Source organism: Gymnogyps californianus, chromosome 14 (assembly GCF_018139145.2).
Source record: "Gymnogyps californianus isolate 813 chromosome 14, ASM1813914v2, whole genome shotgun sequence".
In the NCBI taxonomy this organism is placed as follows: Eukaryota; Metazoa; Chordata; class Aves; order Accipitriformes; family Cathartidae; genus Gymnogyps; species Gymnogyps californianus.
Genome location: NC_059484.1, coordinates 14,458,022 through 14,483,128, shown reverse-complemented (window position 1 = coordinate 14,483,128; position 25,107 = coordinate 14,458,022). Strand labels below are relative to the sequence as shown.

The 25,107-nt window shown below is 44.0% G+C and overlaps 1 protein-coding gene across 1 annotated transcript; it reads right to left on the bottom strand.

Moving 5' to 3' along the window:
• Positions 1–13,683: 13,683 nt before the first annotated feature.
• Positions 13,684–22,075, bottom strand: NMUR2 (neuromedin U receptor 2). The gene is made up of 4 exons (XM_050905590.1): positions 21,356–22,075; positions 16,364–16,448; positions 14,926–15,051; positions 13,684–13,943 (listed from the first exon to the last, which is right to left on the bottom strand). The coding sequence occupies exons 1-4, from the start codon at positions 22,073–22,075 to the stop codon at positions 13,684–13,686; spliced, it is 1,191 nt and encodes a 396-aa protein (XP_050761547.1).
• Positions 22,076–25,107: the final 3,032 nt, after the last annotated feature.

Below are 25,107 nucleotides of genomic sequence, written 5' to 3'. Positions count from 1 at the left end.
TTCAAAGGACTTTTTTTTTTTTTGGCTCACGGTTTCTTATAGCTTCATCAGCCTTGAAATGGGAGCTGCAGGCAGCTTGATAAATGGATCAAACTAACAAAACCCCTTCAATATCCATAAACCCTTTTGTTTTAGCATTTCTAAAACAAGCACTATTTCCCTCAGAGCATCATTGAGGAGTGGCGCACCAGTATCCCCCAGTGTTTCAGCAAAGGGATTTCTTTATCCAGTTATGCCCAGGGCAGAAGTTCGTCACTGGGTCATGAACAGGACTCAGCCTGCAGCATAGGAGAGCAAGGGCAGCTGGGGTATGGTAGAGGGGGAGAGAGAGAGACAGTCCTAGGAAGGCTGAGCAAATCTTGACTCTGAAATGTGCTGGGCAGATCAATGGGGTAAACTAGCCAAGATGTATGAAGTTGGGTTCTGCTCACAAAGACTGGCAGCTGTCCTGCTTCCACACAGCTATTTTTCACCTAGATACTTTCTAAACTCTTTCTTTCCTTCCAGTCCTCCTTTAAATATGGACAGCTAAATATATCCCTGGTTCAAACCTTTTGTCTTCAGCACACTTACTAAGTTCCACAGTTGGTCCAGCCTGGCGGTAAAGCAGGGTTTTAGCTACTGTGATTTATTGATAGACGTAAGTGGTTCAGTGCCATCTGTGAAGGTACAAAGTGTTCATAAGAAAATAAATACCCCATAAGAAAGTGGTAATGGACCATCAGTTCCAAAGCTGCCAAACAGCCAGGTGAAGACATGTTACATTTCCTGCTGTAGTAAATATCACAGATGTTGCAGCAAAGGATGGGGGGGGGGAAGACCAAGCCCCCCCCCCCCCCCCCAGCCAAACAAAAAAAGGATGGAAAATGTCTGACTTCTGAGGGGAAGGACCAGTTGTGAACCCTGAGGGCAAAATGACGGAGGTTTGTGTTCCTTTCCTCACTAACCTTGTTTCACCTCTACATGCACAGCTGATTAATATGCAAAGCAAAGGATGTGAATGTCCCCTTGGCCTAAGCGCATTGGTATGTAATTTGCCAATATGGATCGTACTGAGAACAGCGCATCCTATGCTCCTAACACAGTTTCCAATATGCAGCAACATGGCAGCACCCGAGGGCTGTTGCAAGAATGTCTGATATAAAAATGGGCTCTGCCAAAAGCAACAGTCTTCTTGTCTCTATTCCTACCCATTGCTTGCCTGGTTTCTGACTGTGTCATCACTGGGCTGCCAAGGTCCTGGGCTGGTTAGGGTCACGTCTTCCAAGTAGTGACTCCAGTGCCATGCCCATACTGTGGGCTTGTTTCCAAATTATGGAGAGCCAGTATTACTGAGTTATTGCAGTGGCCCCACCCTGTATCTTTTTTCCCATCTGCTCCAGTCCCTCTTAAGAACTGCCTGGCTTCAGAAAGAACTTTGCTGTTCCTTGAGGCAGGAGGTGAGTATGAGTGGAGAAGGACAGAGAGAGGGAGACTGCCTTTCCCTTGCTGTAAAGATGTGGCGTGCACAAGGCCATGCAGACAGGAATACTAATGGGAATAAGAGGTAAGAGATCAGAAGGTACCTTGACCCTTGGGATTCTCTGGTTGTTTAGAATGCATAATTGCAGTTTGTTTAACACCAAAGGATAACTGATCGTTCACAGGAAAGAAGCCAATGGTGGGATCAGTATTTCTATTGCTGTGCTAGAAAAATAGCAGAAAAAGGAATGGCTATCTATTACAGCAAAGCAGAAGAAATATGTGCTTAAGCCTTCTTGTAGAAGGGGCCAACGGGGGGTTTGTTCAATGCTGGCTGTCATTTCAATCTCGAGCATCAGTGAATGTGTGTGGATGATGTGTATCCTGCACTTCAGATATGGCCTGACTGGAGGCAGGGCAGAGGACAGCTCTGCCATCCTTGATCTACAGAGAAAAATTAAGTCACCAAGAAGGTGAAATAAGGAATATCTGGGCCACAGACTGATGTGTGGAATAGTAACCTGAGGAGATCACAACTGAGCACTTCAATTTCCATTTTCTATGTAGGCCATAGTGATGCATATTTTTTATAAAGATGTATGAGTTACCAAGAGCTGACTTCACTTGGTAGAGCTAGAGCTGAGTTTGCACTGGCACCTGTGGGATCCTGCATAAAAACATAGATTTTTTTTTGTGGGGGAAAAATCTGTTTATCAAAATTTTCAGCTGAAGGATTTTGTTTCCCATCAAATATTTGTTTCCCATCAAATATTTTTTGAGCCCATCTTGAAGGGTCTCACAGCAGGAGTAGGAGGAGGTGACTCTTTGAATGGGGTTCAGTGTAGAAAATCTTAATTATTGGTACTGGCAAGGAATATGGCTCTGAATTAGGTTTATCTGGACATGTACTTGTGTTGGTCATGCATCAATATCCTGATCTCTCATCCAGAGGGTGCAATCTGTATATAATTATGGTGCCACTCCCCTGGGAAACAAAACCGAAAGACTAAGAATTGCCCTGAAACAAGAGTATTTTTCAGGTCAGCTTGGATGAGCAGGCCAAGCCTGACTCACCAGCTGTGTGGTGCTGCTGCACACGTTTGCTTGGACCTGAGGAGTGTCCTGGTTTTCTGTGATCCTGCACGGTGCTGATTGAACAGCACATGCATCATCCTTGCTGAGCTTATCCAGCAACAGATCACTGGATACTTTTGAGGAAGGAAAAAAAGAAATGAAAACATGAAAAATCTCTAAATCATAAATCAACACTGATGAAGCTGGAACAGGTTCTCTCTTGGGGCATCTTGTGCACCGCACACACAGGCTTAGAGTCCAAGGCTGTTGGAAAACACAGGGCACCCCACTGCCTCACTCCCCACCCAGGTTTTCATGGCACAAGACTGACCTCCAGTGGACACTGACTAGTGTCGTTGGCCTGTAAATCTGGGGAAGATGTGTACAAATGATCTTTAGAGGCCACACGTTCAGATTTCAGGGCAGGTATTTGCCTCTTGGCTTCTTCAGGCCTTTCTGGCCTAAAAACAAAACTTAGGAACAGTCTCCTGCTGAGCTGATAAATGCAACGTGGTTACACTGAGAGAGAGAGTTCTGAAAATGTCTTAGTGAAGCAGAGAGGAATTATCCTACTTATGACCTCTCTCCCTATAGAGCAGAGAGGGACACAGCAAAGTGATAAGCAAGCAAGGGGCACCAGAGAAAGGGAAGGGCCTGAAGCTTTTGGGGTAGAAAGAGTTTCACTCTGAATGAGGCTCTGTCCCTCAGAAAGTCCAGGACTAAGGGCAAGGACCTGACTGCAGTTCATGTGGTATATTCTCCTCACAGTAGTTTGTGTCATTCCCATTAACTGCGTGGGTAAGTCACCAGAGCCTCAGGAAGGCTTGTCCTCTAGCTGCACTGCTACCAGTGTTCAAGTTAGTTAACTCAAGTGTACGTGCATGATTTGCAGCTCTACCTTTGTAGGATGAGGGGACACACATCCCAATTTAACCTGTGGTTCCACTTTCCAGGGTAGCAAAGAGCTGGACAGAACTGCTCATCTAAACGAGGAAGAACTATCTACATAAAGAACCACCGGAGCTTTCCTTTCTTCCTTCCTTCCCAGAGACCACAGGTGTCGTCTTCTAACGGTAGAAATACAGCTCTCTGATTCCTCTCATAACTGCCACAAAACCCTCCCTGCCTTTTATGTCGCTGGTGGGAGTTTTGTTCCCCATCCCCTATGTCTTTAGATGGCTTCATAGTGTTTCACATGTCCTCAACACAAGTCTGTTGGTTGCTGCTGTCTCACAACTCTTTCCTCACCGTGTGAATACAGATCTCTCCTCATTCTTCTCAAAGCAGCATCCTGCTTCTGCCAGTGAGGAATCACTGACACCATGACAAAACTTGATGGACTTAGGAAGAGGCATCCTGGCTGGGTAATAGTTACTTGACCTCCAGCAGAAGGAAGAAGATATTTATTTCCTCTGCCAGTGGAGAACTTTTGTGAATGGTAAGACACAGCAGTGCAACCTTACCTACTAGAACGTGGGAAACCCATCAACTGCTAGAGATAGATCCTGCTCCTTATTTCCCAAGGAAACCTGTTATCACCAGCTAAGGAGAGGATGAAGGGCTGCCCTGGATCTAGTCCAGTTAGTGCATTTTTATCTCAGAGGGGATTTTCAAGGAGAAAGCTATTGTCAGTAGATGACTTTTGGGCAACCAGAGCTGCATTAATCAAGAGAGATCTTTGGCCTAACAAATGTGCCAGTAATAGGAGGTCATCCTGGACTGAGTACATCCAATGTTCAGACTCAGTATGACTCAGGTTTAGCTCAGATTTGCATCCAGGGCAGATTCCAATAGGCATAGACTTTGAACCTAGACACTTTCCACCTCTCTGAATATGGTGGAAAGATCGCAGTGCCCTTGGCATCTGCATAAGAGAAGCATTCGCCTGGCAGTTTATACAGATGTCTACTGTGGAGCTCAATGATTGTGATGAACTTGGGTAGGCTGCAAAATAGATGGCTGAAATGCCTCACTTAAAAGCAGCTCAAAGGAACGACAGAAGCTATGAGCAATTGGGAGAGGTCTCTGGAGGGAGCAGGACAGACACAGCTGAGCTGCCTTTCCCAGAGCCTACTTAGCATAGGCCAAGGCCCTCATTCACTATTGACTGGAGGGATGTTTTACAAGTGCCCCTGCTGGTTTAGAGAGATATGAAATCTGTCTGTAATTGAGTTAATTTGGAGTGGAACATGGGCAAAGATAATAAGCTGGAAATAACAAAAGAAGAGTAAGAAAGAGGGGAAGGAGTTGCTAAGAAACAGATCTATTGCACTAAATCCTCTCCCCCCAATCAAATAAACCATTTTTAGGATGGCTGAGTGATGGGGCAGACAGAGCAGAGGCATGGAAATGGTTGCTATAACAAGAGCTCAAAAGAATGAAGGAGATAGGAGGGTTATGACTTGGAGAACTGAGAAAGGCAAAAAGGGAGAGGAAAATGATTTCTTTTGCAGGTGACAGCTGTGGCCAGTACAGTTTAGTGGCAGAGCAGTGGCTTTGGGATCAGCAGGGTGGTGTCGTGTGCCTGAATTGCCTTCCAGTCTGAGGGAACACCTCCAATGCTCTGAGTCTCCCCTGGGAAGTGCTCTGGGACTGGCCACCACCATGTCTTGCTTATCAAAGATCAGCAAATAGCCCATCTCGAAGCACAAGGCTTTTACCTTCTCCAGTATTTGACCCCAATGAGAGTTCTCACTGGAGTCAAGCACCAGGGTGAAGACTTAAGACTGTTTCTCCATGGCTTTTAGAAATGATATAAAAAATAGGACGTTCAATCCAAAAGGAGGATGGAAAAGAGGTCTGCAGAAAGGACCAGAATACTTAACAGTCAGCAAAGCATAAGTAAATAGACAAGTTATGATCAATGAGTTTGTCTGAATTTGACAGAGCTTTCCTGCAAACATAGGGGAGGGAAGGGGATGAAACATTCCCCACCAGTGTGAGCTGTAATAAAGGACCTGCTGTTTTCTGATTCTCACTCTCTGTGAAAATTGAAAAGGTTAGCCAGGTAATTGAAATCGGGACTGGAATACAAATATGGTGTGAAAACCCTACAGCTGGCAAATAAAGTTGCAGGGAAAAGACTCAATCCTCAGTGGAATTTCTTAGTGGTGAAAAGACAGGGGTGGATGGCGGGGAAGAAATGATTCTTCAATATACCTGTTCCTCATGGGAGGGGAGATAGGGGAAGAAATGAGACCTGGAGCAACCAGATTGAGGCTATCACATATGAGTGCTCCTTGCTGTCAATGCAAGAGACACTGTAAAAAGATGGAGTGTGCTAAGGCTGAATCACGTATGGCAGTCATTGCTGCCTCTTGCAGTAATGTAGTGGGTTTACTGGGAATTGGTAGGTTGCCACGTCAGCCCCAACTTAGGGACTATTTCTTGTTGTACGCAGAGAGAGAGAGCTCCACGCAACTCAGCCCCTCGTCTTGGGGCTGAGATACATAAGCAAACTAGATACGACCGTACTGATGTCAACTGCCTCTTCATCTTTGTTGTATGCAGGAACACAAACTGATTTGCATTACTTTAGGCTAAGAGCACAGAGATAGATGGTTACTGCAAAGCAGCTGAGGAATGATTCCTTGTTACCCCACTGTGTGCTGTATGTGTCTAAGTCCCAGTGGAGGGTCCTGTCCTTGCTACTGTAATGTAAATTTATACGTGTTGCTCTATCTGTGGTCTGTTTTTCTGCAGGAGCAGGTAACTTGAGCTGGGAGGAAACGGTGCAGGACTTGGGGGAAGCTGAGGTTTGTGGTATTAGACAAATTTATTCACATTCAAAAAAACCCTCTGCATGTAGTGTTTCCCTAGCACCAAGCCAACTAACAGAAACTCTAGCCTGTATGGGCTTAAATAAACAATAACTATACCTCCAAGTTGCTGTGTTAGCATTTTATTTCCTTCCTCACGGAAAGGCTGGGGAGTTCTTCTGTTTCCCAAAACTGTGACGCTTGTAGTTTTTTGCTGCAGTTGCTCAGTGCTGCCTAACCCATCTGCACTGCAGTCAACAGCAGCATGAAAAGACTTCCCTTTGGAGCCTTTGCATTGAGTTTAGGCAGCTATTTAGCATGTTCTGTGGCAGGACAGATATCTTTCCTGCCCTCGCTAGCTCTTATAGAAGTAAGGGAAAGAAAACTGCAAGTTTGCAAACAAATGCTGCAAACCCTACTTTGTTTGAATTTCCCCAGCTTTTGAGAGCATGCTCCAGGTGTCCCAGCGGCACCAGCCCCAGATCAATGAACAAAATGGTAGGTGAGCTCCTGAGGATGCTGTTCTCCCAGTGTTTTGCAATGAGTTAGTTGTTAGCCATTTGTTTTGCTCATTTGGAGCGTGGTTTCCTGGTGAGTAATTTCTAAGGGGGCCTCTTGTGTTCTAAAGAAATGAAACGAATTGAAAGGGACTGACAAACATACCTGCTCTGCAACAAAGAACGTACAGCATTTCAAGGTGACCTGTACCTAGCTGCCTAGCTTTGTTTTTCAATTGTAGGAGATATGCATTAAAACTACCTGTAGACACCTAAGATAGATGACTGAAATAGGTCAGATAGATAAATTGATTTTAGCACAGCTTTTTTTTCCTCCTTTGACTATAAAAGGAATCCAGATTTCCTCTGACTGAGCTCTTCATGTTGTAGACATTTGAGTCTAAGGGTCTTTTGGAAAGCCCACTTCTAGCCAAAAAAGCAAACAAAAGCCTGTTCCTCTGGGAAGGATCTTTGCATTTCACAACATAGTATAATCTGAGGATGCATGAAAAAACGTTATTTGGGCTTTTACAATAAAGACTTCAGTATTTCATTCATGAATTAGCTATCCTAGTGGGAAGCAAATTATTCCAGCAGCTCCCATACTCCTAAAATTAATCCTTCTTTAAAAATTAAGTGGATTTAAGATAATTTGCCTTAAAAACAACAGCTGCAACTTTTCAGGGTTTCACAAAGTCTAGATAGTAACAGAAAGTCTTCCACTCTGGTGGCAAATGACCTTAGCGCTCTGCCTCTGTGTCTGGGGTATGACCAAAGCAGGCTGTTGACTAGCCAAAATGTGAAATGGAAAGAAATGTGGAAGGAAATCAGCAACCCGTGACTCTCTGTGGTGGGTTGACCCTGGCTGGATGCCATGTGCCCACCAAAGCCGCTCTATCACTCCCCCTCCTCAACTGGACAGGGGAGAGAAAATAAAACGAAAGGCTTGTGGGTCAAGATAAGGACAGGGAGATCACTCAGCAATTACCATCACGGGCAAAACAGACTCGACTTGGGGAAAAATTAATTTAATTTATTACTAGTCAAATCAGAGCAGGATAATGAGAAATAAAAACAAATCTTAAAAAACCTTACCCCCACCCCTCCCTTCTTCCCGGGCTTAACTTTACTCCTGATTTTCTCTACCTCCCCCCCGAGCGGCACAGGGGGATGGGGAAGGGGGTTTTGGGTCAGTTCATCACACGTCGTTTCTGCTGCTCCTTCCTCCTCAGGGGGAGGACTCCTCACACTCTTCCCCTGCTCCAGCGTGGGGTCCCTCCCACAGGAGACAGTCCTCCACGAAATTCTCCAACGTGAGTCCTTCCCACGGGCTGCAGTTCTTCACAAACTGCTCTAGCATGGGTCCCTTCCACGGGGTGCAGTCCTTCAGGAACAGACTGCTCCAGTGTGGGTCCCCCGCGGGGTCACAAGTCCTGCCAGCAAACCTGCTCCAGCCTGGGCTCCTCTCTCCATGGGGCCACAGGTCCTGCCAGGAGCCTGCTGCAGTGTGGGCTTCCCACGGGGTCACAGCCTCCTTCGGGCATCCCCCTGCTCTGGCGTGGGGTCCTCCACGGGCTGCAGGTGGAGATCTGCTCCACCATGGACCTCCATGGGCTGCAGGGGGACAGCCTGCCTCACCATGGTCTTCCCCACGGGCTGCAGGGGAATCTCTGCTCCGGCGCCTTCAGCACCTCCTCCCCCTCCTTCTTCCCTGACCTTGGTGTCTGCAGAGTTGTTCCTCTCACATCGTCTCACTCCTCTCTGGCTGCAACTGCTACTCCCCTGTAACTTCTTTTCCCTTTCTTAAATATGTTATCCTAGAGGCGCTACCACTGTTGCTGATGGGCTCGGCCTTGGCCAGCGGTGGGTCCGTCTTGGAGCCGGCTGGCATTGGCCCTGTCGGACATAGGGAAGCTTCTAGCAGCTTCTCACAGAAGCCACCCCTGTAGCCCCCCCGCTACCAAAACCTTGCCATGCAAACCCAATACACTCTCCAAGTGAGGTTCTTGTATCACGGTCCATGCTTATTTTACATATGGCAAATTCCTTTTTTCAGGTCAGGGAAACCAGTCCTGAATCATGCACAAGATGGTCACTGTCTTTTGGTGCATGAGCCCTCATGGCTTGTGATCTACCCTAACAATCTCAAAAGTGATTTTTTGTTTTCCTGGGCAGGGAAAACTGCAAGGCCCAAATTGGGCAATTTTCTGCAGAGTTTCTTTTCAAATTCTTTTATCCCCCAACTCACTCTGAAGGACATTTGCCATCATTGTATCAGCTTGGACAAATTCTAAAACCAACTTTTAATCCTTGCAAGAGTTCCTGGTTGTTTGATTTCTTGTCCTTTCCCCTTATTCCTCCTCAGTTTATTATAGAAAGAAAAAGTCCAGATTATTATTCTATTTTCCTTACTATGTTTTTCCTTACTTTAATATCCGTTTGATATGGAAATGCTACAGCTCAGCAATTTGCTATAGATTTGCTAGTCTGTGGAACAAGAAACCTCAGTGGGGAAAAACCTAGCAAGTGTCACAATGAACAGCGGAGAAAATGAGGCAAACGATTGTAGAAAAACAGAGAGGGAGAGCAGACCTGGCTGTTACACAGTACTTCTTGCTTTGGGACCTTCTCCTGGCTATGACAGCTGTGCTGCCCAGTGTGTAACCTCCTTCCCTGAAGAAGCAGTCGTGCAGAGCACTTGGATGCAACAAACCACACTGGGATTAGTGCTGTATTTTCATGCATATATACCAGCTGAAATAATCTGCATTTTTTTTTTAAAGTACTGTGATTTGTAGTAAGGCCTTAGTGTCCTGCTCTTGGTGCTGGCTGAACATCCAAGGAATCTCCATCTTCTGCTACTCATGTGACATCAGAAGGAGAAACAAGAAGCACAAGGATTGCTGGAGGATGGATCAGACATAGAGAGACTCTAGTATATTTATTTTCATGGTACACACAGATACATATAACCAGCTCTGCAGCTGAAGTGTATGTTTAGTTTTACTGATAAGCCATGGTTTAAACACTTCAAAACACAGTAGTGTCCAAAAACTCTTCATATAAACTTAACAGAATTATCCACTTTCTGTCATGATGTTTTTTCCAGTACTGAACCTGGCATTAGATCTGACTATCACTCATTGGCAGTGCAAGCAATTCTTCTCTCCTTTAAGCGCTTCCCTGCAACACATTTCAAACTGTCCATGTTTTGTTCGTAGTGCTGGAGCACTGCCCCTGCTCTCCACACTTCCTGCACACACACTTGCATGTTTCCCAGGGGGAAACAGAAGCAGAGAAATAAATCAATAGATCATTCTGTCTAGGAAGTCACGCTTGATTTCAAATAAATATATTTTTATCACGCAAGACCACTTTGAGCGAAAGTGGGTTGTTCTCCATTTTCTTGCAACAGGAGTTTTTCTCAGCCAGTTGCCAACATTTTTCAGCACTTGGCTATGAAAGCTGCTAAATGTATAAATAAAGGAATATCATCGGCTTTCATGACATCTCTATCCATCTTCCCAGTATTTTCATGTTTGGATCCAGCTTCCAAAATTCAGCAAGGTAAATATCAGAGCGCAGTGATAAATAACTCAAGCACTGACCTTTTGGAAAGAAAAGCCTCCAGTGGACATTGACTATTTTTTAGGGAAAAAGTGCATTGACTACTTTCTAGAGATCCCCCCCTCAAGAACGAGGGGGTACTGAGCTGTGCTGTCACAGGGAACTTAACTCGGAGCACTCAACCTCAAGCCAGACCACATTTTTTTCACTGCATTTATTTTATTTTTAGCAGAATTTAGAAGAATTTCGGCATGTCTCTCCCACTAACACTTTCACAGAAGGTTTGACTTGGTGCAAGACTAAATGTTTTCAGCTTTGCTTTTGATGTTTGGCCAAAAAAGCTCAGTAATTTTTGGTTATGAGTGTCACTTCTTTTGACTGATGCCAAATTAAATGTGATAAAACCTGCTTTTAGGACAAAAAAAAAAAAGTTAGTTCAGAACTGGAGGTGAGTTCCTGGTCATTTGCTTCTCACTATTTCTCTTCTAAAATTTCCTTATCCATGCACACTTTTCCCCACCACCACCACTTCCACTTCCTCACAAAACCCTTTGTCTTCCCTAGGAACAAAAATTTGGCCATTTTGTTTAAGATCACACAAAATCTTCATCCTACAGCTTCACATCCCAACCTTGACTGCAGGTCTGTGTGCTCATCTGCAAGTCAAGAGATGCATTTAACAGCCCCGAGCTTCGCAGCCAAGGTTGCAATTCTCTCATGAAGGGTGAAGAAGAGGGTGGTGTCACTCACAGATGGCTCTCTGTGCACCAACACAAGACGCTGTCTGGTCCTAAATGCCTAAGATGCATTCAAAGAGCCACAAAATCTTAGAGAGGAATGTCTCCATCATATGGAGGATGTGTGAGTATGTCAAACTATACTGTCTCCTCACTGCTTTGGCTGGGTGTCTAGGACAGCAGAGAAGAAGACACGCTTTCAGTGGCACACAGCTGGGATAAGGAGGATAACCCCCTGAGCTCAGTTAGGGAGTTGCACAAGTGAGGCACAGGGTGAGAGAGGAAATCCCACACAGCCTCTGCCCAGGCGGTCCCCAGCCCGTTAGTGGGAGCACAGAGCACAGGACACAGAGCTCAGTGCCCTGCACGGGGTGGGAGAGCAGGGACCTGGGCAGCTCACAGGCAGCAAGGCACGACCGGCACAGCAAATCCAGAGGGAAAACACACTTTAAGGTCTAGTAGAGGGAAAAATGATAATACAAAACCGGTTAGAAATGTAAATGTCACTGATAAAACTCAAGTGTCCACTTGGGGGTGGCAAAGTATTTCAGCTGTGTCTTCAGGGAGCAGGAATTGCCTTTTCTCTCCAGGGCCTTGTGTGTATCTGTTACCCTCTCCATGGCTTGTTTCTCAACAATGGGTCTGACAGAAAACATGGGCTAAAGTTCCCCTTGCACTGCAGGAAAAGGCGACTCACCAGCTGACATGAGCCCCTCAGGTCTCGCCTCACCTAGGAGTGCCACAGTGAGGCAAAACAGAAGACTTTGGGGCACACAAGGTAAGAGCCCATTGTAGCAGGAGTATAACCCATTCCTCCTATGGTGGGAAATGTCGTCTGGATCCCCAGTGACCACCTTGAAATAAGCCTTTATGCATACGGTATATCATCTTTCAGGAACTAATGTTCTTATTCGTTACGATAACTCTGTGTACTCTGACTATGTAAGTAAGTCCCAGCCCCTCGATGACACACATCGGATGATTTTCTGTGGCAGTGCTTGCCAAGCCCGAGCCCAGTGTGGTGGCTAAACCTAGCCCTGTGTCATGATGCACAAGGGAGGCACTTCTCTGAAACACAAGCAGGCTTTGAAACTTGGGACACAGAGGTTTATAAAATTCTCTGTCATGTAACAGATTCACTCTGTCCTCCCTTTACAAAACTCTGTAGGGTCCTGACCTTGTAGTTAGTGGAGCTCAGGAACTCATCAACTTGAATGTAAGTATGCTGCCTTCAGGATCTGTTTGCAAGACTGGGATGTGGGAGAGTTTCCCAGACCTTATATTGTGCTTTGTGGCAAAACCTGAATTCAGTAGATGCAAAATCGCTGTAAAACCCTCTTTTTTATTGCCTTTGTATCAGCTTCTCTGATCCTGCAGGTTTGTCCCAGTTCCATTGTGAACGGTTTCCAGCCTGTTTCCTGGTGGTTGCTAACCCCATGCAGATCTCTGACTTCTGCAATCCACCTGGTATGGGCAGGTGTGTAGTCTGCTGAAGTATGACCACAGGGCTTCACTGGCAGAGACAACACATAAGTGTCTGAAGTTCAAGCAATGATAAGAAGCCGGTGCAAACTGCAGGACATGGGGCATAGCAGGGACCTACCACAGTCCATTTGCACATGGTCAGGCTCAGTTCAGGCAAATGGGCAAAAATGAAGCTGTCTGATGCACAGGATAAGCCTGCAAAAACTGCAGACATTTCACGTTCCCTGGGCAGATATCCCCCACTAGCTGCATTTTGGGCAAAGAAGTCACACCAGGAACATCCTCAGCTCCCAGCAATGGCTATTTCCCAGGTAATGTAGAAGAATTTGTGGCATGCATGTGCCATTTCAGCACTGTGTAGATATTGTGAGACATAGTATGAGGAGATATGGTAGTAACGTTGAGCCTTGTTAAAAATAACCCACTAAAGGGTAGGTTTTTTGACAAAGTTATTCAAGGCATTAATCACCCCCCCCCACACCTGAATCTTCACCTAGCTCAGAAACTAAGTTTGCTTTTCATAATTATTGGCTCTCTGCTTCTTCTGGCCCCAAAATAGCTATTGCTGGTGTCTGATGTTTATCAGCCCAACTCAGAGCTGCTCTTGTTCATGCCTACTCTCTCATGTTGCCAAGAGAGGCTTGCAGCAGCTACACCTCGAGAGATCGTAGGGGGGAGAAGTGAGACTGGCTTGCCTAAAGCTAGAAGTGGGTAGACAAGGCTTGGGCAGAAAGCTGCCCCATTTCAAACTAAGTAAACTGATGTTTAGGCTGGTGCACAAAAAGCCATTCGGTAAGACTTGGATAAGATGTGTCTCCCTCCTGTGCTGGCAACATTGAGAGTGTGTCTCATTTTTGTAAAGCAGCTCTTTGCTGGCATAGCTTGCAGCCAGTAAGCTGAGATTTCCAGGCCTCCTATTAGCCTGAGGGTAATACAATGCTTCTCAAACACCTGCTAATTACAGTCTGTTCATACATTCATTCAACAAGACGTGTCTGTGAGCTCTTCTTGTTGAAATCAGTCTTTTAGGAGGTTGTCTTCTCTTTTTGTTTCTTAAAGTAATTTTCTTTAACTTCTCTCTCACCTGGACCACAACATGGAAAGTCACAGACCAGTGGAGAGCTGAGAACTGCTGACAGATGTCCTGTGGGTGCCAGGAAGACTTGTGTCTTCAGCAGAGTCCACCAGATTGTGGTCCTCAACCATGAAGATGCTCTGCTGGGCAGGAATCCTGCTGGTGGGATGGTTAGGGGCCCAGTGCTTGCAGCAAGGAGAGATCACACTGAGGAAAGCCATCCTGAAGCGCTGGGACAATAGATTGTAAATGATGGGGTTCACTGCAGAGCTCAGATAGAAAAAAACACCTAGGAGAACAAGGGTGGGGGAAAGGAGAGAGAGACCTTATTTTTGTGTGGAACGATCTCAGAAGAGGAAAATCTCTTCATTGCCTATACTGCTCCACCAAGCTTGGGTGTGAGGGTGAAGGCAGTGACAGCACATCTCTGCCTGCTACCATCCAGGCAGAGGCAGAGAGATGTCTCGCCAAGGCTAGCTCAGGCACTGCAGCACACAGGGAAAGGAAAGTGGGAGAGAGTATTAACTGGAGCTCACCACCTCCAGCTGTTCAGGAACCAGCTCTCTTGAGCTGTACTGACCTGCCTCCAGCACAGCTCTCATCCCCACAGCAGGATTCGCACAGCTGGTGCCCCCATCAAAGCTGTCAGAGGATAACTTCCAGCCGAGGGGAGCTAATTTCTTACAACACACCAGGACAATTGCATGAGATTGGATTTGTCTGCGCTGCCTAATGGCCACATTCAGTGTTTTCCCATAGCAGACTGAAAATAGGATGCCTCTTTGAAAAAGCCTTCATTTTATGGCTGGCAGGGCCATAAACATTTGGTTTTATCACCCAGTTCTGAGCAGTACGTAAGTCTTTTGTCTTGCCATTTGGTAAGGTTTCCCATTTGCCTCAGAGACCCTCTGGAGGATGATGCCTGCTGCTGTGTATTCGTTAAAAGCAGCTGAATGACAGCAGACTTCATTTCTGAACATTCCCAAGAAGGAAAAGCAGCTGGATGCATGATATCCTATTATATTTTTCTTCCTTCTTTGTGAATATTCAGACAACTGTATTGGACAACAAGCCCAGATCTTGAAAGCTGCAGAAACTTGCATGCAGTTTTTATTTCAGGCACAATTCTCATCACTGTCCACCAAACCCCAAGAAGCTTTTCCATGCATTTCTCATGTCACCTACAAAATAAATGACTACATATTTCAAGTAAACCACTCACAAATACTTTTTTTGCCAGCCCCTGTGCAAGTGGAAGAAGAAAGCTTTACCTGATACCACATGAATTAAGTTGAATATATTAGCCAGAGGCTCAGTCCATTCCACAACAAAGCTGAAGAAAAGTCGATCTATATGGAATGGAGCCCAGCAGATAGCAAAAACCATCACAAGGACAACTAGCATGCAGAAAGGGGAGAAGAAAAACAAGTCAGTTATGGAAGGATATGGTTCACTAGCCTGCACAGAGCAGAGAGAGTTCAGAAAGCTGGATGAAAGACTAAATATACAAATTTTATTCATTATTTCAAAACTTTTGCCATCCTTTCTGTCTTACCATTACCAGCTAAAAGAACAAACCTTCCACCGATTGCTGTGTTGGATAACTCAATGCATGCACACACAGTGACATTCAAACAGAGCAGGCAACAGCCAGGTAATGTTGTGGCATGTACAGAGCCTAATGAAGAAACTGCCAGTGAGACATCTAGATTCATCTGTGGTACCTGGGACGCACTGACGCCATTGTGCCTTGGAGTTAATTTCCTCTGCACACTATTTGTACATCACATAGCAGGATAAGGCCATAGGAGCCACGTGCTGATGATAAGTCTGTCTGAGTGCACTGCTCAGCATGAAAGAAAAAGAGTTTGCCTCCATGCACAACTTGGCCTGTGCTGGCTCTAGTAAGGACTCTTGCAAACCCACTCTGGACTTGGGTCCTATGAATATCTGTGGTCACAGTCATGGGGCACATAAAATCAGGCTGACTTCGAAGTACAATTTCCTAGTTCAGATGGCAACTTAAGCTGCCTAAAAGAATAATGTTGTTGCAGGAAATATTGAAGGTGATTTATGTTTCCTGCGTAAACACCATCTCAGTAGCAAGGTGATCTTTGCCTTAAAGACAGCCCTAAATTAGGAAGTGATGCGAGTGCTTTCAGGGTGGTTGGAGCACAAATTCTCCTGAATGCTATACAATGTGCAAGTCTGCCTAGGTCCTACTTTTTCTTGGGAAGGTCTAAGTGGTTAAGTCAGCAGTAGGAGATGTATGTGGCTTGGCAGGACCTTCCTGTTCATGAGCAGAGCCCGTGGTGTGATGCAAAACAGATGTACATCCTTCCTTAAAAATGTACAGGATAGATAGACTATTTGCACTCTGAAAGAGAGGGATCCTCCCTAGAGGGCTGCAAGAGCCAGGTTTGGAGTGAGGGATATTAGAGAGTTGCCATGCAAGCATCTGCCACATGGGTTTGCTCAACCTCCCCTGTGCTGGGGAGGAAAATTTGCCTTCTGAGTCTTTTGCAGTTAGCCATGGTGTTTCACTCCCATGCCCTCTAAGTCCAGATAACACAGCAATAAACCTTTTTTTTTCTGATCACAGCTACTCATCTCATAACTCTTGTACCCAGTGAATTTGCTTGATACCCTTCAGGACCTGGTCACCCTCTTGTCCATGGTAAATAAAACACAGAAGGACTCACTACTTACACAACATCTTGGTGACTGATTTCCTGGATGGTCTCTGAACATTCACAGCCATTTCCTCCACTTCCAAAGATTTGTCTCCTTTCAACTGGCAAAAGGAGGGAAACCGAAGGAGAGCTTAGACAGGAGATGACAGCCCCACCAGACATAGCCTGTTTGATATTTTGATAGCTGTAGTTTGAGAAGGCAAAATTTGGGGCAACTCAGGACTCACTGAAAAAAAATCTACATTTAAATTTCAGTTTTAGTGTGGGGAAACATTGAAGCTTTAGGTTCAAAACAATCTGTAGATTTTATGTATCTGAGACTGCATATTTACAGTAAATTTGTATTTCAGTTCCCCATTTGTCCTTTCTCAATGAGTCAATATTTGGTTCACAGTTTGTGTTCAATTTCAACATTATTTTTCTAGGCATTATTTTCTCTTCTAGCAAAATATTGTTTGTTTGTTTGTTTATTTTCCTAAAAGGCTTCCCCACAATTAAGCACAAACCAGTAATCCAAAAAATACCCAGAGAGGCCTCAGTGAAACACAGCTGTAGTCACTGGAAAAATTCCTGTAGAATTCAAGGCAGTTCATTTCATGCCCTGAGTGTTTGGACTAATTGATATTCAATCCATCTAATGAACAAAACTCATATACGTTCTCTTGCAGACAGCCGGTGTGCATGATATGCACAGGTTTGGCCACATACTGCTCAATTACAACAAGGTGGGTTTTTTTCTCCAGGAGTTTTTCCTGGACTTCTAGAAAATGGACATAAAGAATAATAATCTGATCCTCCCTGAAATGTTTCCCCAATATGCTTACGGCGAGAGCACTGGTGCTTTGGTGATGAAAAGACCAGGTCTAGATAATCAGGACGATTTCTTTGATTATAAAAGAAATCATCTATGGAGAGTGCATAATTGGACCCAGCTTCCTGAAGTGGGAAATTCTGATTAGCCAACAGATTTGGAGTGAGGCTTTTTTCAACTGAGAGAAATTGGAAACAAAACTTTTAATTACATGGGAAAGAATATCAGGAATGAGGGAAAAGATAGAAATCAATCTGGATTTGTAAAAATCTTGTGAAAACATGCTAGTTGTGTCATTTTCTTTTGCCTTTTACACTGTGACTTTGCTTCCTGATTTTTGATTAACAATACTTCTCTGTGAAGATGATCAAATGAGACCTTCTTTCAATATTCTATTTATTCATAAAACTCATAAAAGGGAAACACATGTAAATCAAATTATATTCAATTATAGTGCAATTCAGCCTCTCATGTTTTACATTATTCCCTTTGTAACTTTTAGTCATAGCCACAGTTGCTTAAGGAATATATTCCTTAAGGCATATTCCATATTCCATTCCATTCCTTAAGGCATATTCCAAAGCCTCAGAGAATACAGTGCTCTGATGGTGTAATAAAGCAGGGACTCATGTATCTTTATTTTTCACCTTCCTCCTGTCATTTTGATGCTGATATAAGGCTCCTCTTTAGCCTCAAGTGATAATAGATGGAGGTGTAACTAGTAAGGATAACTCAGCAGCTGCAATTTAATAAAACAATGAGTTATGACAAAGAGGAAGGGGAAAAAAAAAAAACCCAAGTCCATGGCAAAGGTTGTAACTTGAGTTCATGCCAATGGTTTGACAGAGGGAGAACTCCAGCCAAGGTAGCTGTTACTTTTACATCACTGTGGATGTATGAGCCTATGTAGGGTTGCCTGGAGATGAATGTTACCCATTCACTGAAAGAGAATTAGAAGTGTCTGGAGCAAGAAGCTGAAAATTGGATTTCCCCCCCCATCTTTATTAGCTACAGCATTTCATACTAGAAATCAAAAGGCAGAGTGAAATTAGGGCCTCACCTATCCCCAGGCAAACCTGATGAAGCCACTCAGCAAAAGCAGAACTTTTTGTGTAAGCTCCTCAGCCTGTCTGACATGAGTGGTGACCAAACTTTCTCTCCAGCTGACGGAAAAATTGATATTTAAAAACCACATGGCTTGTGGTAAAGCATGCACTCCTGCCTATTTCAGTGATTTGGCTGAAGCAGTTGCCACCTGTCTGCTGAACTGTGGCCTGGGTGTTCTCTTCGCTCACTCCCATTGCAAAGGAAAATGGGTTAGTGGGTGCAAGGTTTGCTGAACAACCTCCATGGAAAGGGGACAAACTCTTCCAGGAGCGTGCTGGGCTCTGCAGAAATTAGCCAAAGGCAGTCACTGTCCACAGATGATTCTGATTTTAACAACTGGGCATTTAGGGGGCAAAACAGATTTTGATGATAAAATCTGGATCAGCTCTGCATTGGCAAGAATAAGTAGTCTTGATTCAAAGGCAGCTGAAATAAAGATTGCCAGTGCGTCCAATGTGTTACTGAGGGTAAGTGACACTAAGAGAAGTATTGGACTCTTAGCAGAAGAATCATCCTGCCTAGGTGAGGTCAATCTAGTCCCATCTGGTCATCTAGATCCCCTCACAGATGTCTGAAGTAGGTGGGATAAATCCTCATTAAATAGAGTCAGACTTTTAGACAACCAGTGATAACCACCTATCCCTGTGTCCTTTTAGAGATCAGTTTGAAAGAAATGGACGGGGACCTTGCACTGAATCTTGCTGCGTCACAGACTTCTTCCCAAGCAATGCCACCCCATCTCTATCAGTGCTGCAGCGATTAGCTCCTACAAGCAGCCATTTCCCAATGTTCTCATTTTCTCCCTCTCCTTTTCCTCCTCAGCTTTTTGGCTATAGGTTGCAACTGGTAGGCCAACAGCTGAACTGGGTTTAAAGAAGAGCCTGGCTGATTTAAGGATTGGTCCTAAAGGCACCTGTGATGAGGACCCTATGAAGGAGGCAGCAGGAAGCTTCCACAAACAAATCTAATGAGACTACAGTGTAATCATCAGTGTCCTCTTCTTTACGCTAATGCTGGAACTATCTATTGACTGTAACGTTGTAGTATCAAACCATCAGGCCTTAAAATTACATCCAAGTAGATAATGAGGTAATTGATCATAAGGTAATCAACCTGATGGCTCTCTTGGCAGTAAATTTCCCAGTGAAAAAGCCAAATATATTTTTTCCTTTTTGCAAGGAATAAAATTAAAAATTAACTCAGCTACCTTATGACCCATGTTTGCTGCCTTCTCACAGCTTAACGTGTCACACATGTTTCCTTCTGTATTGCATCCTGTGGCTCTCCTGAGCACTGGCAAAGCTTGAGGGAGAAACTTTGGTGAGGAAATGCCCTTTCCACAAAGCCTGGACTCGGAAAGGCTATGTCTCTCTTTGCTGAATTTGAGCTGTTGTACAACCTTTGGATCAACGCTGAGCTTTTCCACTACAGTCTATGAGCAATACATGGCACTCAGGAGACTCTGGAGTGTTGCTGAAGCTTCATAGATTTCATCCTCTGTGAGTAGATAAGCAGTATCTTCTCTTGAAAAATTATGTATATACACCATTCTTCTATTGTTTCTGTTGAAAAAATGAAATTATCTTGCCTAGTGCAGTTTGGAGCGTAATGCAGATATACCCAGGATGGATATTGTTTAAAATTTGGAAGTCTGAGTTGGATATACAGAAAAGCAGAGGCATAAACAATGAACATTGCAGCCCTTAGGAAAGACAGCTTGAACATATCTGTGAATATACAGAAGTCCTGGGGAAGCAGCCCTAATCTGGTACCTAACTTCTCTTCTGGGATAAGGATTAGGAATATCTGCTGCCACAAATAGAAGTTATTGCAATCTTCAAGACTTCTTTTATTAGTTCAGGGATTTATCTTTTTTTTTTTTTTTTTGCAACAGCTATATTTTCAGCACTTTTTCCTCCCTTCAGGTCTTACTTTGCAAAATTTTCAGTGAAACTGTGTGAAAACCCCACAGCAGCCACTGGGCGGGGGATAATGTAACCCATTCATTGCTTCAAAGATCTGCTGTGTGCTATGGATTTCTGGCAGTTAATCCTTGTGGCTTTTCCTGGGTAAGGAGAAATTACTTCTGTATAGTTTCAGATAACAGTAAATATCAGCCAGCACAACAAAGTGATATATACACCAGCAGAGATTTGGTTGAATTTCTTGCACATTATTCGGTAAGTTCATTCATCTCTACTAGCATATTGCATCCCTTTCTTGCTATATGATCGGACACAGCTTTTTAAACTTTAAGTTATATTCAGTGCCATGAGATAAGATTTGTATTTTCAAAATATATGTGATGTACGAGAAGAAAAAAGTCATTGACTCGCTATGATTAGCAGTGCATTTCAGTGTTGTGCTACATAGTTTTATAATACTGTGATACTGATTGTTTTATCCATGTATTTAAATGATGAATACTTGGTAAAACTAGTTTCATTTTCTGAAGAGAGAATGAATATGAACTCTAAGATAGCCTTAATCGATGGTGAAACTATGCCATAGTTACATAAAGAAACGATTGCTGAATTTGCTAACTGCAGCAATAAGGTAGCATTTCAGTTTATGACAGCTTTGTGAGTTTTAACAACTGAATATTATCACCATCTCCAGGGAAGGAGAAAAATAAAGTAATGCAATGAAAATTCCACAGTCACAAGAAGAGGGAAAACAAATAATATACAAGCCTAATCACTAGCCTGCTCCTTTTTATTCTTTTTGTGTTTTCCTTTTGGTCTATTTCCTTCTAGTCCCTACTGCAAAGGTGCAAATCTCTGAGAGGGTGGAATCAATCTACAGACTTGGATGTTTAAGTAACATTCAAATGTGAGCAGCAGTGATGGTAAGTTTTTAAAAAAAGATTGGGGTAAATGATTCCCCAACAGAGCTATATTAATTTCAGAATAGGATTACACCAAAGAAAGAGTTGGATCCACTGTTTTCAGACCTTTGAAAGACTTTTGCTTTTTAGGGGGGGGAAACAGATGGACAAGAAAAAGGTGCAATCACTTAAAAGACACATACAGACACAAACACACAAGAATGAGCTAAGGAAACACTGAGCACAGTCGGAGTAGGACTTACTCTTAGCCCCATCAGATAGTACAGCACACTTATTACCCCCATAGGCAGCACATAGAAGAGAAAAGAAGTAATCTGGACTATACAGTTGTAGATCCACATGGGCATGACTACAGTGCAGGTAGCAGAGCCAGGGACCAGGGTGCCATTGGGGAAATACTGCAGCATGATGCCATGAGTGCCCGTGTTGGGGAGGGCAAAGAGGACAGAGAGGACCCAAAGCACCACGATGGTCCTCAGGGCACGCTTGCGAGTGCTTTCCAGCTTGGCACGGAAAGGATGGAGGATAGCAATGTATCTCTCCACGCTGACTGTGGTCACGCTGAGGATGGAGGCAAAACACACCGTCTCAAAGAGCGCCGTCTTCAAATAGCACCCGATGGGCCCCAAGAGGAAGGGGTAGTTGCTCCACATCTCGTAGACTTCCAGTGGCATCCCCAAAAACAGCACAAGCAGGTCTGAGATGGCGAGACTGAAGAGATAGTAATTGGTCGGGGTCTTCATGTTCTGGTGCTTGAGGATTACCAGGCAAACTAAGACGTTACCTGTCACTCCAACAGCGAAGATCAGGGTGTACACCAAAGCCATGGGCAAGAACAGATGGCTCCGTCTGGGCCCACATAGGAAGGCTAAGTAATCCTCAGTGCTGTTGAAGTACCTCCTGAAACGTTCTTCGTGTAGAGCAAGGGGATTAAACCAGGAGACGTTACTGATCCAGGCCATTACTGGATCTGCTGAAACGTTTCACGACTGAGATCCGGTCTTCTTTAAGTTTCTCTGTGCTAGTTTGCTCACTTTTTGCAGAGAGAGGAAGAGAGGAGGGATTTGTCTTGCCAGACCTAGATGCATAGAGCCACTGAGAGATGTGAGCGTGTTTGCCTGGCTTCGGTTAAGGTTTTGCTGTTGTAACAGCTGTTCCCCCGCAAGGAGTCCCTTAGCCAGAAAGCCCCTCCTTTCACACATATTCATTGGCTCGCTAAGTGCATTAGATTATAGAGTAAGAAAAGAGGTTCCAGCTACTTGTGTCAGCTCCCATAGCAGATGCATTTACAGAATTAGAAATGTGGGATTTAGAGAGCTGGGAATCTGAAATATAGGATGTGAGACTAGCTGCAAAATGTTTGTATTTGTCAGAGGGTGGGAAACCAGACAAAAAAAAGCCCCAAAACTCAGTCCAAAAAGCTTTTACAAAATTATATTGATGCTACATCCAGTTATGAGCCACAAGGGGGAAAAAAAAAGAAATCTGGCATGATTTTATTTTTCAGATCTCTGCTGATTTTTATTTTCTGTTGTCTACAGCAGCAAGTACTTAGAAACAGAGTTTGATCGGTAGAAAGCCAACCTATTTTTGTAGTCATTCATGTGGAATTAGGCTACTATAATGATTCAGCCTTTTTTTAAACACTGTATATTTTTCTTCCTCTGAAATCCAACATAGGATTTTAATTGCTCTTCTTATTGATATCAAAATCTTTTTCCACTTTCCTGATATGCTGGAGTCTGATCCCATATTCTCAGACAGTCTTGTTTTGGGAATCTTTCTGAACACTGTATTATCCCAAAAACATATTTATTGCCTCCAGAACTAAATTTACATGAATTTTTATAAACTCTTATTTCTTCCTGAATGACAACCTGTTGCGGTTTAACCCCAGGTGGCAACTGAGCACCACACAGCTGCTCGCTCACTCCCCCCCGGTGGGATGGGGGACAGAATCAGAAGAGTAAAAGTGAGCAATCTCATGGGTTGAGATAAAGACAGTTTAATAGGTAAAGCAAAAGCCGCGCACGCAAGCAAAGCAAAACAAGGAATTCATTCACCACTTCCCATCGGCAGGCAGGTGTTCAGCCATCTCCAGGAAAGCAGGGCTCCGTCACGCCTAACGGTTACTTGGGAAGACAAACGCCATCACTCCAAACGTCCCCCCCTTCCTTCTTCTTCCCCCAGCTTTAGATGCTGAGCATGAGGTCCTATGGTATGGAATATCCCTTTGGTCAGTTGGGGTCAGCTGTCCCAGCTGTGTCCCCTCCCAGCTTCTTGTGCACCCCCAGCCCACTCGCTGGTGGGGTGGGGTGAGAAGCAGAAAAGGCCTTGACTCTGTGTGAGCACTGCTCAGCCAGTAACGAAAACATCCCTGTATTACCAAGACTGTTTTCAGCACAAATCCAAAACATAGTCCCATACTAGCTACTGTGAAGAAAATTAACTCTATCCCAGCCAAAACCAGCACACAACCATTCTGCAAACACAATTTCTGAGCCAAAAAAGTGAATCCTGCAAGGATGATGGCTGTGTCAAAATAGATCATTTAGCTCTTTATGAATGCTTGATTCCTTACTGAGTTTCTCTAAAACAAAAAAGCTTCAAAGTGCATGCATATCATTTTCTGAGATTCAGAAAAATTTAGATGTTTGGAATCGAAGAGGTGCAAAAGCTGAGGGCCAGTTTATGGGATTTTTGTCAGCTTGATGTGCAATTTGTCTGCCCAGTACCTCTCACTAGCTCTCACTTTTGAGTACCTGCCCAGTCCCTCCTTTGAAGCCACGTAAACTTTTTACATCCCCAACATCCTTTGGCAAGAAGCTCCTTGGGTCTACCCTCTATGTGTGAAGAACTGCCCTTTTTTCTCTGTTTGACCCTTTAGCTGAGTCTCCCTGGCTAGTAACCTAAGACTGTATATTTTTAACCATCTAGGAGCCAAAGACCAGCCCTTTTGGCTGGTATCTCCTCCAAAATCCTGACAAAAGCAAGTTTTCCAAGGAAGATGCAAACTACTCCAGTGTAAGTGGCTAGACCGTAAACTGATCCCACACAAAACCTGTTTTCTGATTCTTAAGAAATGAGGCTGTCTTAGATCCTGTCTTCTTTACTCCTTCCCTCTTTAACTTCTTCTGGTTTAGTAGTGCTCCAATAACCTTGCAAGAAAAAATATTTTAATAAGCACAGACTGCCTCCAAAAATAGCAGCAGGAGGTAAAGAACTGAGGTTTGGTCCCACAGAGGCATATTCGATGTGTGGAGCCTGAGGATTACTGTGCATTCATTTAAAATGTTAGAGGCATGGAAGGTACCACAACAACTATACTAAAAGACAGAAGCACGTCTCTTTTGACAACTTTCGGATGTGCTGAAATTATCTCGCACTCTCTCCGTCAGAAAGACCCTACTCATTTATTTTAGCATTGCACAGAGGTGTTTTGTTCAGCAGATAGATTGAAAGGTTTTATTGGATTGGTGAGCAACAAGTGTGCTCTTTTGACCTGTTTCTCCCTTCATTAAGGATTCATCTTAGAGATTCCTTGCATTTTAATGGTGTTGAAAGAATGTGAATTTGATTTTGAACTACTGTGGGCGTAAGAGGTAGGAACAGAGGAATCATCAGTAAAGTGCCTGGTCGAGACCAGGATTAACTGTTTCAGAGCACAGTAGGAGACAAGTATTTGAGAATTTGTGCAGGACTCAACACTTTAAAGCTTCATTCTTGAAGCTTTATTTGGTGTTCTTTATCATACCTGTCTCAATAAGGATAGCAGAGTGTATCTAACCAAAGACTAGCTCTGGCTCTGTAAGACCAGAAATATTTTATTTTTACAACTGAGACAGAAAATAAAAACAGATTTTCCTTTTGAAAGTAATATTAAAACATTTGGTATTTTTCATTATAAAGCACACTTCATTGGTGCTTGCTGTAGCACACTCAAAGGAAGATGGTGTGCTGCATGCTGCCTTAGAATTGTGCAGTTTTACGTAAT

Coding starts and splice junctions, on each gene's coding strand:
- NMUR2 (XM_050905590.1), bottom strand. CDS start 22,075: ATGGCCTGGATCAGTAACGTCTCCTGGTTTAATCCCCTTGCTCTACAC. Junction 16,449..21,355: donor ACTATCTGATGGGGCTAAGA/GTAAGTCCTACT, acceptor TCCTTTTGCCAG/TTGAAAGGAGACAAATCTTT. Junction 15,052..16,363: donor ATCAGTCACCAAGATGTTGT/GTAAGTAGTGAG, acceptor TCTGCATGCTAG/TTGTCCTTGTGATGGTTTTT.